The sequence below is a fragment of the Mytilus californianus genome, unplaced genomic scaffold, assembly GCF_021869535.1.
Source record: "Mytilus californianus isolate M0D057914Y unplaced genomic scaffold, xbMytCali1.0.p SCAF_14, whole genome shotgun sequence".
Classification (NCBI taxonomy): Eukaryota; Metazoa; Mollusca; class Bivalvia; order Mytilida; family Mytilidae; genus Mytilus; species Mytilus californianus.
Window position 1 is genome coordinate 28,905,455 of NW_026262626.1, and position 19,661 is coordinate 28,925,115.

General features: G+C 31.5%; 2 protein-coding genes across 3 annotated transcripts in view; one reads left to right on the plus strand and one right to left on the minus strand.

The window, feature by feature from the left end:
• LOC127724703 (E3 ubiquitin-protein ligase parkin-like) overlaps positions 1-19,661 on the minus strand; it is a 558,693-nt gene that overhangs the window by 61,197 nt on the left and 477,835 nt on the right. The window lies entirely within an intron of this gene.
• Positions 145-17,386, plus strand: LOC127724707 (methylosome protein 50-like). Of its 2 annotated transcripts, none has more exons than XM_052231786.1 (9): positions 145-291; positions 5,224-5,409; positions 6,767-6,908; positions 7,770-7,819; positions 9,513-9,583; positions 11,358-11,454; positions 13,208-13,391; positions 14,028-14,099; positions 15,390-17,386. In XM_052231786.1, the coding sequence occupies exons 1-9, from the start codon at positions 234-236 to the stop codon at positions 15,667-15,669; spliced, it is 1,140 nt and encodes a 379-aa protein (XP_052087746.1). In that variant the 5' UTR covers positions 145-233; the 3' UTR covers positions 15,670-17,386. The 2 variants fall into 2 exon arrangements, with proteins under 2 accessions (XP_052087746.1, XP_052087747.1); XM_052231787.1 differs by having other exon boundaries at positions 11,358-11,412.

A 19,661-nucleotide genomic window follows, 5' to 3' on the forward strand; every position in this document is an offset into this window, starting at 1 on the left:
CGTAACTTTGATGAACATCACCACTTAAGGATTTGAAAAATCACTACATATGTAAGTAGTAATAAATTATTTTATATCTGACCACCTTTAAAAAATGGCACCTGTTTCTTATTTTAAAAAACATAATCAAAATGTGATTTAAATCTCGCGCCCATTTGCGGCAAACAGTGCACATGGTTTTGGTTGACGAATTTTTCTTATCCGGAAAATAAACAAGCTTCGGTTGAGCAGTGATGGATCAAATCCCGGCCGCCATGGATAGACACTTAGATGTGATTCAGTGTCACACAGGTTTGTAGAAATACTTGATTAATCAGACACAACTGTATGTCCGTCTGCGGAAGCATGATTGGCTTTGTTTCCTTCAATAGCACAGTGCTTTGTTTCCCTTTTCTTTCCATTTAAATGCCACTTTTAACTTTTTCAATCGGTTTACAAGATTACATGTATTTGTATTGGAAATACACGTGGTTATTATAAAAAAAAATGATATTTAGAGAAAAATAATTATGATTAACATTTATCATGTTTATGAAATTATGTAAATATTTGGTAAACATTATTATACAAGATTCTCCAAATGTCAAATAGATGGTTGTCCAGATCTAGAGAATTTAAAAATCATACGCATTTTACTAGAAGTCATTACTGTAAGGAAGTCACTGGACATTAAGCAAACAACAATCAATCAATCAATTCTAAAATGAAGTGTTCATGCTTTTTCTATAGGTTAAGGCAGGAACATATATATTGACGGGACTTGACACTACCTGATTGTAGTCGATTTTATCGTCGTGCCATAGTTAATAAAGATACGATACAGAAACGGACATGGACTCGCTATTATCCTAATAATTTCTGATATTATCAATAAAATGTCATTCAAACTAGTTTTACAGTGAAGCTAGTGTATCAAACTTGTATTCTGTCACTTCAAATTTGTTAAAATCGAAAGCATTTCATCACAGAATTGTGCAGAATGCAAACCAGGTAATAAAAAAATGGCGGCCATTGCCTCGATGATGATTACAAATTCCCAAACTATTATAAAACACTTCACATCAAATAAATCAAACTTATTTTGGTAATTTTATATGACAAAATATATCTACTAAATGATAAAAATTTGTATTTATTTACAATAAGAGTTATGTGGTTTATTTGTTGAGCAGTTTTGATAGTATTTCAGTCAGACGCTACCAAAATCTGTAAATCTCGGGAAGTCTCGGGGAGTCCGAGATTTTATCAATTTTATACTGAAAAGCGTATCAGATTCATTTCCCGTTAGATATACTGTTCCCAGGTTAAGGAGATCACAAATTATGTCCCTATGATAGATCCGTGTTTTAACTCGCTTGGCTTTATAATAATTAATAACTATATTTCTGATCTAATTTTCTATTCTATAAACTACATATGTACAGTTATGCTACAAATCTACCACTCCACTCTGTTTGGCTACACGTGCTGTCCTTATCTATAAAGTCATGAATATTCATCAGCTATGTAGGCATGTCAAAATCGTATCTTACGCGATAATGACCAGCCAGTACACACTGTATTATGATTTCATTAACCAGTATTAAAAAGATAAATACAACACTAGTATCATTATTTTTCAACTACAGAAATTGAAAAAGATGATATATTTGCAAAAAGCTGATATATTTCTAAACAACTAAAAAGTTGTCAATCTCTAAATTATTATTACTCTTGAATTGATTATCGTTCAATGTCTAAAATTTCTGTTTAGCGATCATCATCAGTGATATAGAAGATTTGACCGATTCCCATAATTGCCATGACTGGTTTGTACTGTACAATGGACAAATACAAAATGATAGGATTTGAAACATGGCCTTGCATGGCCTAGAAATATTATAAATACATTGCTGCTCCATACACAGGTCAGGGAGAAAGATTAAACTGCTAATGCATTGTGGTTAATATAAAACACACAAGAATATTTTGTGACGTAATGTAGCATGAAAAGGGAAATGTGGTCTCTGCAGATTTTCTATTTCTAGCTTAGAAATGAGCATATTGATGTCCATTTTTTTTTCTATTTGCAAATGACTATGTAAGTACTACTTGTGGAATGTTGTATCAAAAGTGCAAGAAAAAATCAACGGTAGAATTTTTTCTATATATGCATTTGAATTGGCAAGAAAATTGTCTACAGCTTTTTATTACAAATAATTGTGTTTTATCACATTCAACCTTTATCATGTTTATTCAAGGAACTAACTCAAAGGCCTATTAATTTAGTAACACTTTGAGAAAAGTGGGGAAAAGATTTCTTTCCATTTGAAAGATGTGTTATGATTGAAAAATGAAATTTTGTTTTTACTTGAAATATCTCAAAAAGTAATGTATATTTTTCTTTGCGTATTTCTATAGTGCATGCATGTATTAAAATTGACTTGATGTCAAAATTTGAAGGAAAAATCAATGAGAGATCTTTTCTGTATCAAATGTTCTTAATATAAAATCAGTTCATGCATCTGAAATGTATGTGATCTATTATGAGTAATAGTTTCCTGGCTTCATGAACAAAATTTCATCTTTTATCATGCTTTCCGATCATACATTGTAGATTAAGTTGTCCGGAGTTACCCCAAATTTCAACTAATCAAAATTTGACTTAAATGGAGTAAATTTATATGAATTACTGTGTTTCTAGAGCAGGACAACAAAAATATTTTGACATGAAGAATTTCAAGTCAACTAATTTTGAGAAGTGGTCATAAGTTGACTGTGTTCCTAAAAGGAACAGCCATCCTAAAGTTTCTGCAATATATTGCTGTCTTTAGTAGAAAACTTTCTGTTTCTAATTTTAGTTTTAGAGACCTCATGCCATCATACATGTAATGTCTTAAAATTAGATTTCTTATTGATTTTTACCTAGTTTGCTACATTATTTAAAGAAAATTTGGAAGGCAAAATTAAAAAATAAATCCAGGGAGGGATGATAAAAACATGATCTTATATATCTTTAAATCCACAGAAAAAGTCATAAGGCTTTTAAAAAAATGCATGTCTATCAGTCATGTCAGTCATAAGGTTATTTTCTACTTTCTCTAATTAATGGTCTTAATTAGCAGTTTTGGTACATATTTTTTTCAAATACAGTTTTTTGTTAGAAGACTTCAACTGTTTTTGTTGGACCATATGCATACATATATATGCTGACCTACAAATAACAGAAGCCAAGAAAAATGCATGTGGTTAGCACAATATACATGATATAGATAGATACAGGGAAGTAGAACAGTTTAATCTTTCTAAAATATTTTAATAATTTTGTTGAATGTATTAAAGTGGCCTGTAGATTCCTCAGTTAGCAAATGGTTAGTTCAACTTATTTGGTACATTTATGTAGTTGAGATTTATCTAATCTATGTAAATATCTTAATCTAAGGTAAACTTCCAATAGTGTAAGTATTTATATATACTGAATAATAAGATAATGGAAAAGAACAAAACTATTACTTATCCATACATGTCATTTATGTAATGTTTCATTACGCAAAAAGCTAACTGTATATTTATCATGTTTATTGTCTTCATACAGAAGAAAATTTCAGAATTGGCTTTAATCCTGTCTAATAATTATCTAGCTTATTATAAGTCCCCTACAGACGAAGTCGAAGGGGACTTTAGGTTTGCACTCTGTCCGTCTGTCCGTCCGTCTGTCCATCCGTCAGTCCAGCAAATCAGCTTTCCACACTTTTTTTCTTCGTTCTTGAAGATATTGATTTGATATTTGGTATTTAGTTTTATCATGACAAGTTATACATTTAGATCAAGTTCGAATTTTGTTCCGGTCTGATGATTTAGTCCAGAGTTATGGACCATAACTCTGGACCATATCTAATGTTAAGAGTACTATGTTAAACCATATTTCTGTACAAAGGGAGATAACTCATTTTTTAAAAGACATTCTTTGTTAAATTATTTGAAGATTTTTTTGGCAGGTTTGTTTGTTATTTAGTATAAACTAATTTTCTGAATGCTGTATATATATAAAAAAAAATTATGAAGAGAAATCCTTTAATTAGATAATAATTTATTTTTATTAATGTATATATTTCAATACATTACATTGTGTAGATAAAAGTTGTTGACATTTTATAGATAAGTTAAAAATCTATATTAGTTTGTGACAAATGAAAGAAAAAATATTTGGAACTATTAATTACATTTGATTATAATTTGAAAATAGATATACACTGTATTACATCATATCTAATTTTAGAGAACTATTAATCATATCTGATGTTTTTTTCATCATGCTTATAAGATATTGATTGATAATTGGTATATATATAGTTTTATCATGACAAGTTACAGATCAAGTTCAAATTTTTGTTTCGGTCTAATAACTTTGTGTAGAGTTATGGTCCTTGGACTTGAAAAATTCATGCATATAATCAGTTTTCCACACTGTTTTTAGTTATGCTTGAAGATATTGACATGATATTTACTTTTTGTTTACACCATGACAAGTTGTAGAACAAGTTAGCATTTTATTCCAGTATAATGAATTTTTATCCAGTAGGGGACTATGTATTGCCATGCAATACTCTCAGAATGCTTGTTATATTTCTAAATAAAATGATAATAAAGAAAACAACACCCATCAATTACCACATGGTAAGATTTTATGTGGTCTACATGTTTCGCCAACAGGTTTGTCATCTTCAGGACCTTACCATGCGGTAATTGATGGGTGTTGTTGTTTTTATTATTGTTTTATTTACTTATCTAGTGAAAGACAACTGTGGATACCTTTTGGTATCCACCCACCCAACAGCACAATTACTACTTTAGGTGTTGGTTCACTATATATAAATTTATGTATATTTCTAAATGTAAGTTTTATTAAACAGAATGTTATTTGAATATATGTACATATATATGTTTTATTGTTAAACATTTGTGACTTTTATTGACATGAAAGAGAAAGAAAAATGGAACAAATGAGTAATAAGCAAAATATGTGTTGATTTTTTATCGGTTACATGCTTGCCCAGGGATAACATACATGTAAATGATATATTTTCAACTTTGTAAGTTTTCAAATACAGTCTGAAGTTTCACACCTGTGCACCACAAAACCAGACTGCCTTACGGTAGTATATTCATAGTTCATATCTTTTAAATGTTGTTTAAGCCAATAGTCATGACAGTATTTATTAATTGATGGATTTGTAATTTCAGATGGCGGAGTGTTACTTGGTGCTTCAAGTTTAACAGGCAGATATTGGCTTGGTTCATTATGGTTTTATCAGAATCCAAATAATGCACCTGATGTAGAAAAATGTACAGCTGGCGTCCAATTAGAGGCTGGCCTTACTGATGCCAGATGGATAGATAGTAACAAGGTTATAGTTGGCTTAGATACAGGTATACAGGCACAAATTTTATTTGGCCTACCCTATTCAATTTGGTCTAAAAATTTGAATCTAAATGGAATCAAAGAATTATGTTAAAATTCTCCAATTACAACTTACAATGACTAAACTGATGTTCAATTATAATAAGATAAGTTTTGGTGAATATTTATTTTGGGGAAATTTGTGCTACACTAGTGCTGTCTCTAGACTATAGTATATATGAATAAGAATAACGTGATAAGCAATGGTAGTTTTCACTAAATGGTTTGCTGTTCCCACAATCAGACTTTAGGAATATTTTATAGGTATTTCTATCTACTTTGTTTAAGAGTGACATTTCAGCTTACATGAAGAAAATTACAGTTGTACTTTACTCTTAGGTATAGGATTCATTTAATTTTAAGAAATCCCTGCTTTACAATAGACTATTTTCATATTACCGACTTGACTCCGGAGTTTTAAATTTTTCCGACATCTTGGATCTGGGTCTAGTAAGAGCCACCTAAAGAAGTAAAATCAAGCTTACGATCAGTACAATGTAGGGGGGATTAACTGTTTTATGTTTTCTATACAAGGCAAAGTCATCCGAAAACAGTAAACTTCCCCCCAAAATGCACCGATTATATGTTTTATTTTACTTCTTTTGGTTGCTCCTACTTGACTGGGTACCAGGATGTCCTACCACAGATTAGGTAACTTGTCGAAAAATTATAAAATACAGTCAAAAGATGGTATTATGAAAATAGTCTATTGGTAAAACTTGCACATCAGCATGATCAGCTGTTGCAAAATGGATGACAGTTACAGAAAAAAATGTTGGTTAAACTAAGATTTATGAATCCATACCATCCAATTATTTGACATTTTCAAGTCAGTAAAACATTAAAGATAAGAAATTACATGAAAACTAGATACTAAAGGTGTTACTCCCCTTTTAACAACAAAAAACTATTCCGAAGGACTAGCAAGATTTCATAAGACCATTCTTTCAAATGATGCTAGTGTTTCGCTCAGATTTCAAAAAAATGTATGATGATTTGGCACTTCAAAGACACTTGGAAGTTAAATAATACAGTATTGAAATGCATTACAGGGAACATAAAATTGGATTTTCAACTAAATGAGCATATCATCATATTACAGACATAATCATGGTTATTATTGGCTACTGTTACTGGTTATTATTACTCTTTGGTTGCACTAAGAGAATACATGAATTAAAAACTAACTGAGCATTTTTAACATTCAATACAAAGACCCTTATAGCTTCATCATGTTCTAATGAATTAACCACTACACTATAGTAATTCTTAAAAATACATTCAATTTAAACTTATATTAATTGATGAATATTATTTGTTTGACAGGTGGTATAGAAATCTGGGAGTTGATAGAAAATTACCACACATTTGTACACGTTCATTCCTCCTTAGAACATGATAACATCATCAGTAGTGTACATCTGTCATGTGACAACAAACGAGCTGTATCATGTGGATATGATAAATGGTATGTATAAAAGAGAGGCGAAAGATACCAAAGGGACATTCAAACTCGTAAGTCGAAAATAAAAACTATGGCGAAAAAAGAAAAAGACCATAAGACAATCGGATGCTGCGGAAGTATAAATATTTAAATACAGGAATTAACTTATTTATTGTTGTGTCAATAAGGAGATGTATTGTATTTAAATATTTGTGAGCATCAATGAGAGATTTGATGGTCACAATTTAAAAGCTCAGTAAACTGATATGTGTGACATCAAAACAAAAATTGATACCTGAACGATCACGCTACCAAATCATGCACACACAACATCAGCCCTCCTCAATTGGATGTCATGGAATTGATGCCTTGAAATTTGGGGTGTTGTCCAATCAAAAAAATGAACATTACAAACAACATGAAGAATTTTGCATTTCTATTTTGTGTATAACATCTTAAATATTGTAGGCCTCTTTGAATAACAAATAGTGTGGTGCATATATGATACCATATTTAGTAGAGATTGTTTTTAACATTGATCAGTAAATTTTCTTCCTTACACAAACTTAAAAATGTTGATTCCAATCAACTAATCTTAATTATATAACCTCTTGAATTGAAAATAAAAATTTAGAAAATGGTTTATGAAAGTGTCTTTTTTAAGGCCATCAAAGACCAATGTATCCTAGTACTCTGTCGTCCATCCAGCTAAAACATGCTGTGCATTATTTTGAGGTTTCACAGATTTTCCAGTCATTTTTTAGCAATATTCTCAATGTAGGATGTATGCATGATCTGTAAAAAATGTCCAGAAAGTTACAAATATATTATTGCTAATATAAACTTTATACAAGCAAAATAGTTTTTTTTTTTTTTTTATTTCAGTATCAAAGTTTGGGATGTAGAAACACTCTCATCAGTTCACTCATTTAGAGGTAAGTAGCCGGTTATATCAATGAAAATTAGGCTTTTATGATAAAAAATGGTTTAGGACCATTACAAAATTTTCTCCTTAGTTATGATTGGCTACAAGCATACAAGTATTGTGACATAAGGCAGATCTTTTTATATTCTGATTCATTTTTATACAATTGAATACATTATTAAGATTTCATTTAACACATTTAAAGCTGATCGTAAGTAAATGTTATATACCTACATTAACAAACAGGTTGAGTAAGATTCAGATAATGTTTAGGGTTTTTATATTTTTATACGACCGCCAAAAAATTTTGCGGTCATATATTGGTATGACGTTGGCGTCGTCGTCGTTGTACGCACAATAACTTTAGTTTAAGTGAATGAATCTCTATGAAATTTTACCAAAAGGTTCAATACCACAAAAGGAAAGGAAAGTTGGGATTGATTTTGGGGGTTATGGTACCAACAGTTAAGGAATTAGGGGCCAAAAATAAGCATTTTTGTAACTTCCAGACATAACTTGTGTGTTAGTGTATGCATCTCTCTGACATTGTAACACAAGGTTCCATATCACACAGGGAATGCTGGGATTGATTTTGGGGGTAATTGCTTCAAAATATTAGGAATTAGGGGGCAAAAAACAAGCATTTTTCTAGTTTCATGACAATAACTTGTGTGTGAGTGTATGGATCTTTCTGAAATTGTACTACAAGGTTCTATATCACAAAGGGAAAGCTGGAATTGAGTTTGGGGGTAATTGCCCAAAACGTTTAGGAATAAGGGGCCAAAAATAAGCATTTTCCTAGTTTCCAGACAATAACTTGTGTTCAAGTGTATGGATCTCTCTGAAATTGTACTGCAAGGTACCATACCACAAAGGGAAGGCTGGGATTGATTTTGGGGGTAATTGCTTCAAAATTTTAGTAATTAGGGGGCCATAAAAGGGCAAAAAAACAAGCATTTTTCTAGTTTCAGGACAATAACTTGTGTGTAAGTGTATGGATCTTTATGAAATTGTACTACAAGGTTCCATATCACAAAGGGAAAGCTGGGTTTGAGTTTGGGGGTAATTGCCCTAAACGTTTAGGAATTTGGGGCCAAAAAACAAGCATTTTTCTAGTTTCCAGACAATAACTTGTGTTCAAGTGTATGGATCTCTCTGAAATTGTACTGCAGGTACCATACCACAAAGGGAAGGCTGGGATTGAGTTTTGGGGGTGATGAATCATAAGGGGGATCAAAAAAGGGGGGGGGATTTTTTCTTCTTTAAAATTTTCCATTTTAAATTGGTTATTTCTGATTTATATATAAAAGCAAATAATAATGATATGGTTTGAAAAGGTAAATTAAAAATTCTTAAGTTCTTAGACCACATTCATTCTGTGTCAGAAACCTGTGCTGTGTCAAATATTTAATCACAATCCAAATTCAGTGCTGTATCAAGCTTGAATGTTGTGTCCATACTTGCCCCAACTGTTCAGGGTTCGACCTCTGCGGTCGTATCAAGTTGCGCCCAGCGGAGCATTTTATTTTAAATATGAACAAAAGGAGATGTGGGTATACATCAAAGAGATAGCAACTCAACAGCAAAACAAAGAAACTATCAAGAGGTTAAAGGTTCATTGCACAATTTCATCAAGAAACATGTAACAATCCAATGCAGAAGTTTAGAAAAATAAAAAAAAATATTGATTTTGTTAATTGTAGGGCATTTCGATATAGTAGAATGTGTAAGATGTCATCCTTTAGAACCAGCCATGTTCCTGTCTTGTTCACAAGTAAGATTACAAATTGATGATAATAAAGATAAGGAGCAATGCACATAATGATGAGATAATATCAAATCATCTGTGAAAAAAGACAAAACCAAAAGAATAGTACTGAAGTTATTGTTTTTATCAACAGAATGGTTGAATGTTTAAGAAACATGAGCTTTCCTCATGATGTTCGTTAGGCCAAAAAAATAATATAAGCTTGTTTCCTGCTTCCCGACCGACCCTAAATTTGATTGCTAACCCTAAAATATTTTATTGTGCCTTTCCAAAAATTATTCAAGAAAAAGCGTTGTGAGTCTTATTATTAGAATTCTGCTGGATTATTCACTCAAATTTGTAATAAGATCAAAGTATATCGAGTTTCGAACTTATCAAACCGTGGAAAGTTATAAATGTATCAACATGCATGGGCAAATTACGGTATGCATATTAAAGTGTAAAACAGGATCAACTCAGAGAAACATGAAAATTTCCCAGAATTTTGTTTATGTGCAAAAAATAGAATAAAATAAAATCCTGACCGACTGAACTAACCTAGTTTATAATGGTTGGAGGCAGGAAACAGACATGTATTTTTTTTGGCCTTATTGAAAAAGATTACAAACAAGAATGAATCCAAAAATAATTGTATGATAGATGGTCAGGAGGCTTTTAGAATTATGTGAATGACCGTTGAGGTGATGTCCATTTGGGAAATGATATGGACAATTTATATATATTTATTTAAGTTGTAGCGATTAAGCAATTTTAACATCTGCTGTGTAGCCACTTCCTGTTTGCCAATAGTTCGAAATTTTACAATACTCATTCTACAAGGAAAAGTTTCATCCAAAGTTTTCTTGGCATCAGTGATGATCAGTTATGCTCCAATATACATATTGCCTCAATCAATTGCATGTAGCAAAGTAGGTCCAGACCCGGTTTTGGTCTTGTTAACATGGCAATACCAGTAATTGTGTTGTCACTTCCTGTTGACCTTTCTGTAAACCCACTACTTGTAGGACCTACCAATTGTATTCATTGTTAACTCGTTCTCTGAATACGCATGAAACATTTTCCAATGTTATGCGAGCAAATTATATATTGATCTTTTCATCATTGATGCTCATAATATAACTAAGAGTATGCTGCTTTATTAGGGATAATTGGACATAATGTCAAATCTAAAATTAAAATGAAACATTTTTTCATTGCCTCCCTATTAACAGAGATCATATATGTCTATTGTCTTATTTGAAGGTAATCACCAGTAATAGAAGAAATACTATTTAAAAATAAGCAAGAAAAAATCCAATATATTTATACTCATCCTGTTGCGTTTTTTGTCAAAAATAAAAACATAACCATGAAAAAATTAAATGCTGAAATATCCTGTTCATTGCCCCAAAAACATTCAGAAATGGTGTTCAAAAAATTTTTCCACTCTTTTTGGTTACAAAAATGTGTAAATTGCAACTATATAGTTTCATTGATAAACAGAGGCATCATATCATGATTTGTTTATATATATTTTGAGATAATTTTTGCTAATGTGGATCTCCATTTTGATCCTTAGTACAATTTTTAAAAAACAAACGAATTGCAGATGTTGATAATTGACATTTTTCAATTTCAGGACTTTTTTGTATGAGGAGTGACAAATTTTATCAGTAAATTTCATAGTAGTTGAATTCCAGGATATAACATGCAGAAATGAGTTGACAGGATTCATATACTTATACTTTAGTGTGTTATATTTATACTTATATTGTAATACTTACTTCAATTATTTTTTCAGGATAAAAGAATTTTACTATGGGATACACGGAAACCTCGACCTGCATCAGTAGTAGGTATGTTTCCTATAGAACGAAAATTTATACCCTCTATTGTAGGTAGGTTCATGTTAGCTAGAAGATTGTTTTAATACTTTATTCAAATCAAGACACTTTTTAAATTTCTCCAAAATGAAAAATCACTCAAAAAAGTCATTTTTAGGTACCAGTTTTCTTGTAATAAAAAATATTATCAGATCATCAGAAGCAAACTACATAGAAAATTTTTTTAAACAGTTATTATACAAGTACTTATATCCAGAAAATTACATGACTCACTCCATTGATTGAATGTATAATGAAACGTATTTGTTCAAAATCACAGATTTTATTTGACACTCAGAAAATATGTATATTGCTTGCCAATTAAAGAAATTTGTTAAAAAGGTTTTCTCACGTGAAAATGTACATTTATATTTCAAAATAAAGACAGGAAAATACAAAATTAAGTACTCAAAGTCAATACTTCTATTGCATTCGAGTACCAAAAACAATTTAGGTCCACAAAGTCAAATTGATTTTCACATGTCCTAGGCCTACAGATAAGCACTCATTTTGAAAGCTGATGAGGTTTATTCTAAGGGCAAACAAAAAATTGTTTGCCTTTAGAATTCCTGGGTGTTTTTGGTCACCTATTTTATGGCTTTTGAATTTTTTTCATTAAGAAAATTGAGTTAGTTTTCTTGGTACAAAAAGCATATATGTAAACAAACAATGGTTGTATATCAGTTTGTCAGTAGCACAAACTAGTAGGTTTTTATATTATATGTATACCCCCTTCTGCTTTTCCAAACAATATTTTGGGGGCTATATAGGAATCATCCTGTCTGTCCATTTGCCTTGTAAGCCCAACTTGTCCTAACAAACAGGCTGTATGGATATTAATTTAAGAAAACTACTTGAGGAAAAGCAATATAATCTCTGTCCTACATGTTAAAGGGGAGGTAATTGAACTTACTTTCTTCAATATTGAATATGTGGTAATAGTCTCTCATAAGCACTATTCTAAATAAAGACTTACCAGAATTTTCATCAAACTTTTCACAATTGTAGAACACTGAGAATGTGAATTAAATATAACCATGGTTCCACATGTTCAAGAGGAGATAATCAATTTTTCTTTTGATATTGCAAAAGTTGGTAATGATCCCCTGTAAGCACAGTTCCTTGGAGACGTTTTTTTTGTGATTTCGCTCACAGTTCTAGTTTGTATTAAAATCAAGTAATAAATGGTTTTATGCTAGTAATTGATATTAACAGGATGCTTTCCTCTCAAATATGCAGAATATTGAAATCTTCAATGTAAGGGGTCAAAGCATTGCTAGTTTTTAATGACCAAAAGAAATTCTGCATACATTCTTAAAAACTTGTTTATTTTTATCACATAATGATAGATAGTCCTGAGTAAACTTGATAATCGAATGGAGTTGAAATTTGTGTTAGTTATGCTCTGATTAAGACTTCTCAGGACAAATGCATATAGACACAATAATGTCTATTGTTGAGGGCTGAATGTTGATCTCAAGATGTCTTTTGGCCATGGGTACAGTCGAACCTGTATTAAGCAGTCACTCATGGGAAGTATTAAAAGAAATATTAGCGGGTATTTTATGTAAAGTTTTACAACTCCCTTATACTGAAGCAGGATACTAGGAGATAATTGTATGGTAATGTTATTGCATGCACTTATTTGTACATTATATGTTAAGTCAAATTACTATTTGTAGTTACACAATAAAGCTAATTATAGTATTGCTGTCAATAAACATTGTTGTATTTACCAAGAATTCTGTTTTCCAATATTTTCCAACAGATTCTTCGCCATTAGAAAACTCACCGAGATGCTTATCATGGCAACCACAGTCTAAGAACATGTTTGCTGTTGGTAGTAGCACAGGGCAGATTGTCTTCAAGGATACACGAACCTCAATCGGAACTCCTCTATCATTTACACCGCACACAAGGGATGTGTATAAATTAGAATTCTGTAGTAATAGGTAAGTGTGTTTGAGCTATATATTCAACCTCACATAAAAAATGTGGCATTTTGATTGGCTGATAGCAATTACATTTTTTCACAAATTTCATAAATTCTACTTGTCTCTGGTATTTGACATGAAATTTATTAAGGGATATCGTAAATTATACCAATGAAAGAGTAAAATTCCAATTACAGAAGTAAAACAAAATTGTAAAGTTTGAATTGTGTGAAATTTTGATGAATCTTAAGAACCCACTAAAGTTCTTATTTAACTTAGTAAAATCAAGATAAGACTAGGATTACATAGTTTAAAACAAGGTTCTCTACATTATGCTTCAATTACTAAACGTGACAAATGTTCATATAAGTTCTGTTAGACTGACATGCTATGCCATACATGGGAATTCCAACAAACTTGCACAGATTCTGTTACAGGACATGAAGTTGTTCATATATTTTAATTTTTTACTTCTGTATCTTTTTTTAAAGTTTCCCAAACCAAAACGTGAATTTTCTCATTTCTACGTACATGATTTGGAAAGGCAGGCAACAGGTATTCCATGGATAATGCACATATTTTATTTTCATGATGTCCTTAGTTTAGGTACATGTAGTGTTTAGAAATTGAGTCACATATAATTTTATTTTGCAGACCTCAGTTATTGGCCTCTGTATCAGAGGATTGTACAACTGTTGTTACATCAATGGAAACACAGAAACAAGTGTAAGTATTAAAGTTTATTGTGACATACTTACCACAATTTAAAAATATTTAGCTGAGGAATCAGAAATGAAAAAAAGATTTTCAAATTTAGATCCATCACTGTACTAAGACTTTTTAAATGAAAACAAGTATATATATAAGTAGATATTGGCAATAAATATGGTTGGGGAAAAAATACAAATACATGGTATGTCAAAGTATGTTGCGATATTATTAGTTAAATATCATTCCATTTCAACAGTCAAATTGAAATACATATATTAATAGTTAAATATCATTCCATTTCAACAGTCAAATTGAAATACATATATTAATTATAATAGTTAAAATATCATTCCATTTCAACAGTCAAATTGAAATACATATATTAATAGTTAAATATCATTCCATTTCAACAGTCAAATTGAAATACATATATTATTAGTTAAATATCATTCCGTTTCAACAGTCAAATTGAAATACATATATTATTTTTCATTGCTTAATACTGTGGATTCATATTTATTATTTTTTCATGGATAGCAATTTTTGTGGATTGAGGAAAACATATAATTTCGTGGATTTGCCACAATCTGTATACAAATTTTGAAAGTGTAATTAGATATAAGAAGATGTGGTATGAGTGCCAATGAGACAACTCTCCATCCAAGTCAAAATTTATAAAAGTAAACCATTATAGGTCAAAGTACGGCTTCAACACAGAGCCTTGGCTCACATCGAACAGCAAGCTATAAAGGGCCCCAAAAATTTCTAGTGTAAAACCGTTCAAAAAGGAAAACCAACGGTCTAATCTACATAAAAAACGAGTAAAAAAGTGTAAATCTTGAAGTACATTTAAATATGTGGTTAACCTTTATCTACGAAATCAACAAAAATTGGTATCCCAAAAATAATAATGAATCTACAGTACATCTATTTTTTTAATGACTCTGTCCATGATATTGCACTATATAGGTAATTCCATTGAACTTTAACAATTAAAAGACATTCTATATTAACAGTTTTCTTTAGATTTTTGGTTGATGATGCCAATTAGAATCCTAGGTAAAGATTGATGTATTATTGCACGGACATCCTAAATAGAATCCTAATTGCCTGCACTTAAATGTTCCTGTCAAACAATTTTGATTTCAACAACAAATTATATAGGGGTGGTTAGGGCATGGAAGTCCTTGCAATGATTTTTCTAAAATACAGAATCAGAGAATCATTTCTCAGTTGTTCTTCAGTAATTTCTCAATATTCCTTTTTCTAAAAGACATTTTTATCACAAATTGTATCTATTTTCAGATATAGAGATTGTTCACATAAAGATTATGTACGAGGAGTGTCATGGATGAATGACTTACAGTTATATACATGTGGTTGGGACTCACAAGTCAAATTAAACAATGTTGTGCATTTATTGTCTCATAAAAATGAATCAGCAGAAAATAGTGTTCAAATGGACGTTAATGGCGGGTCAGACGACAATTCAAACGCAAAACAATCAACAAAGGAAGTAAAATGTAATGGGAATGGTGTTACTATAGAAACTGGTGCTTCAGATACAAAGCTAGACACAACATAACTACCTCTGTTTAAATGTAACAAACTACAACAACACCAGTCACAACTTGCATTAATATTGTTTTTGTTTTGTTATATCCTTAGTTGTTATGGATCTGAAAAATTAGTGATCTTGGCGCTACACTCAATTTTGTTATGATTTTTTTTTTTCAGTTTTTACCCAGCCCTTGGAAGGGAATGCATTTTTAGCTCACCTGGCCCAAAAGGCCATGTGAGCTTTTCTCATCACTTGGCGTCCGTCGTCCGTCACCTCTGTAGTTTTAGCTTTTACAAAAATCTTCTCCTCTGAAACCACTGGACCAAATTTAACCAAACTTGGCCACAATTATCATTAGGGTATCTAGTTTTAAAAATTTGTCCGATGACCCCGCCAACCAACCAAGATGGCCGCCATGGCTAAAAATAGAACATAGGGGTAAAATATAGATTTTGGCTTATATCTCTGAAACCAAAGCATTTAGAGTAAATCTGACAGAGGGTAAAACTGATTATTAGGTCAAGATCTATCTGCCCTGAAATTTTCAGACAAATCTGACAACCCATTGCTGGCTTGCTGCCCCTGAATTGGTAATTTTAAGGAAATTTTGCAGTTTTTGGTTATTATCTTGAATATTATTATAGATAGAGATAAACTGTAAACAGCAATGATGTTCAGCAAAGTAAGATCTACAATTAAGTCGTCATGACCAAAATTGTCAGTCGACTCCTTTAGGAGTTATTTCCCTTTATAGTCAATTTTTAACAATTTTTCGTTAATTTTTGTAACCTTTTACAAAAATCTTCTTCTCTGAAACTACTGAGAGAAAAATTGGCCTTAATCATTATTAGGGTATCTAGTTTAAAAAAATTGTCTGATGACCCCGCCTTCCAACCATCATGGCCGACATGGTTAAAAATAGAACATAGGGGTAAAATGCAGTTTTTGGTTTATATCTCTGAAACTAAAGTATTTAGAGCAAATCTGACAGGTGGCAAAATTTGTTCATCAGATTTAGATTTATGTGCCCTGAAATTTTCAGACGAATCCAACAACCCGTTGTTGGGTTGCTGCCCCCGAGTTAGTAATTTTACAGAAATTTTGCAGTTTTTTGTTATTATTTTAGATATCATTATATCTAATATCTAATAGTATTAATTATGATTTTAACCTTATTTTACATGATTTCCAAAGCATCAGTAAATACAGGTGAGCGACACATGCTCTTGAGAGCCTCTAGTTACCTTATATTATATTCCAGTCTATTTTGGCAGAAGTAAAGCATTAACTGATTCTTAATCTAGTTGACTCTGATTATTTTTCACAGACCTTTTGTGGGGTAGTCTGTTCAATTAAAATAATTCCATTATCAGTAGTATTTTATCCAGATAACACATATTTTTATTAACCATTTGAGCCAAAGAACCATATTTGCTTTTACCATCCCTTTTATGCTGTAGTAATTGTGCTAGGGCTGTATTAATATCTTACTGTATGAATCAGTTTTAGCTTGGATGGGACACAGCAGAATTTTGAAGTGATAATGAAGTTTGTATAGACAAGATGGACTAACAAATGAATGTTAAAATCAATTCATATGATCAGTATAATCAAGCTTTTCCATTGTTTTTTTTATCTATCTTGTATGAAAAAAAATGAAAATTTGAGGAAATTGTGCCATGTCAAAGAATATGGTTGTTCAGTAACATGTTCATTTTTTAATAAAATCATAACAATTCCATTTTGCTAGTTAGCTTATTTTTTTTATCAGTTTGGAAGGGATTTAAAATGTCTTTTCATCATTAATCAAAAACCCCAACTTACAGTCAAACCTGCCTTGACGACCAGATGTACATTGAAAATTCCAATGGTACCTTCATGTCATAGCTACTGAATTGTTCAAAGCAGAAGTTTGCTTTCTTTTTCAATAAAGCATACATTTTTGCTTATTCTTAAATTGTTTTCATGTTTAACTTATTTAGAAATAACAAAAATCAAAATATTTCACAAAGTATAACAATAGGGACGTTTATACCCAAGCAAACATTAAAGTACAACAGTAGGGACATTTATATCCAAGCCAACACTAAAGTACAACAATCGGGACGTTTATACCCAAGCCAACACAAAGTATAACAATAGGGACATTTATACCCAAGCCATCACAAAGTATAACAATCGGGACATTTATACCCAAGCCAACACTAAAGTACAAATATCTGAACATTTATATCCAAGCCAACACAAAGTATAACAATAAGGATGTTTATACCAAAGCCAATACTTAAGTACAACAATCGGGACATTTATACCCAAGCCATCACACAAAGTTTAACAATCGGGACATTCATACCCAAGCCAACACAAAGTACAACAATTGGGACATTTTGCCCAAGCCAACACAAAGTATAACAATCGGGACATTTATACCCAAGCCATCACACAAAGTCTAACAATAGGGACATTCATACCCAAGCCAACACAAAGTACAACAATAGGGACATTTATATCCAAGCCAACACAAAGTACAACATTCGGGACATTTATACCCAAGCCAACACTAAAGTATAACAATCGGGACATTTATACCCAAGCCAACACAAAGTACAACAATCGGGACATTTATACCTAAGCCAACACAAAGTACAACAATCGGGACGTTTATACCTAAGCCAACACAAAGTACAACAATCGGGACATTTATACCTAAGCCAACACAAAGTACAACAATCGGGACGTTTATACCTAAGCCAACACAAAGTACAACAATCGGGACGTTTATACCTAAGCCAACACAAAGTACAACAATCGGGACGTTTATACCTAAGCCAACACAAAGTACAACAATCGGGACGTTTATACCTAAGCCAACACAAAGTACAACAATCGGGACGTTTATACCTAAGCCAACACAAAGTACAACAATCTGGACGTTTATACCTAAGCCAACACAAAGTACAACAATCTGGACGTTTATACCTAAGCCAACACAAAGTACAACAATCGGGACGTTTATACCTAAGCCAACACAAAGTACAACAATCGGGATGTTTATACCTAAGCCATCACAAAGTACAACAATTGGGACATTTATACCCAAGCCAACACTAAAGTACAATAATCGGGACATTTATATCCAAGCCAACACTAAAGTACAAATATCGGAATATACCGAAGCCAACACAAAGTATAACAATCGGGACATTTATACCCAAGCCAACACTAAAGTACAACAATTGGGTCATTTATACCCAAGCCTTATAAGTTCTAATATTTTTTTGAATGATTCTAAATATTGCTTCAAAGTGGAATTGTTAATTACGAATATAATCATGGCTAGAAAAAATAATTTAACATTTAAATAAATATATTGATTGTTGCTTTCTTAACATCCAGTGGTATGAATATTTCATGCCAACTTGAAGACGAAAACAAATAAACATTTTTAAATACAATGGATGGGATCTGCAGGGGATGTAGATCGATGAAATTTGGACTGCCACTGGTAAATGAGGACATATTTGATAGGGACATACATTTTACCTATCAACAGGCCACATATGGACCACCCAGATATATATAGTTTTTGTAAGAGATATTTGACGCGTAGAGAACAGCATGACACTAGTACTACACTGGGCATTGAATTTTTAAATAAAGAATAGAGATCGAGATCTGGGACTATTATACTAACGTTAAATAGTTCCAGTCGAAATCCACGTCAATGAGTGAGCAAGCAGTGAGCACAATTCCTAATCGATTCAATTCTTTTCATACTTTAGTTCATCAACAAAATTATATACAAATGTATATGTATAAAGTATATATATGATCAGATATGCAAATACAATAAATGATAAATTAATACATGATATAGAACTGATAAATGAATACATCAGAGAAGAATAATGACCTATATTAAGCATTGGTTATACCAGAAATCGTTCAGACCCAAATTAAACAATAAATACTTCAGCTAATGAATCCAACTAATTATGTCATTACATTGATTCCGT

Bases quoted from the DNA above. Each gene is read 5' to 3' on its own strand.
- LOC127724707 (XM_052231786.1), top strand. From the start codon at position 234: ATGGATCAAATCCCGGCCGCCATGGATAGACACTTAGATGTGATTCAG. The intron at 292-5,223 runs GTTTGTAGAAAT...TTGTAATTTCAG, and splicing joins TGTGATTCAGTGTCACACAG to ATGGCGGAGTGTTACTTGGT. The intron at 14,100-15,389 runs GTAAGTATTAAA...ATCTATTTTCAG, and splicing joins ATGGAAACACAGAAACAAGT to ATATAGAGATTGTTCACATA.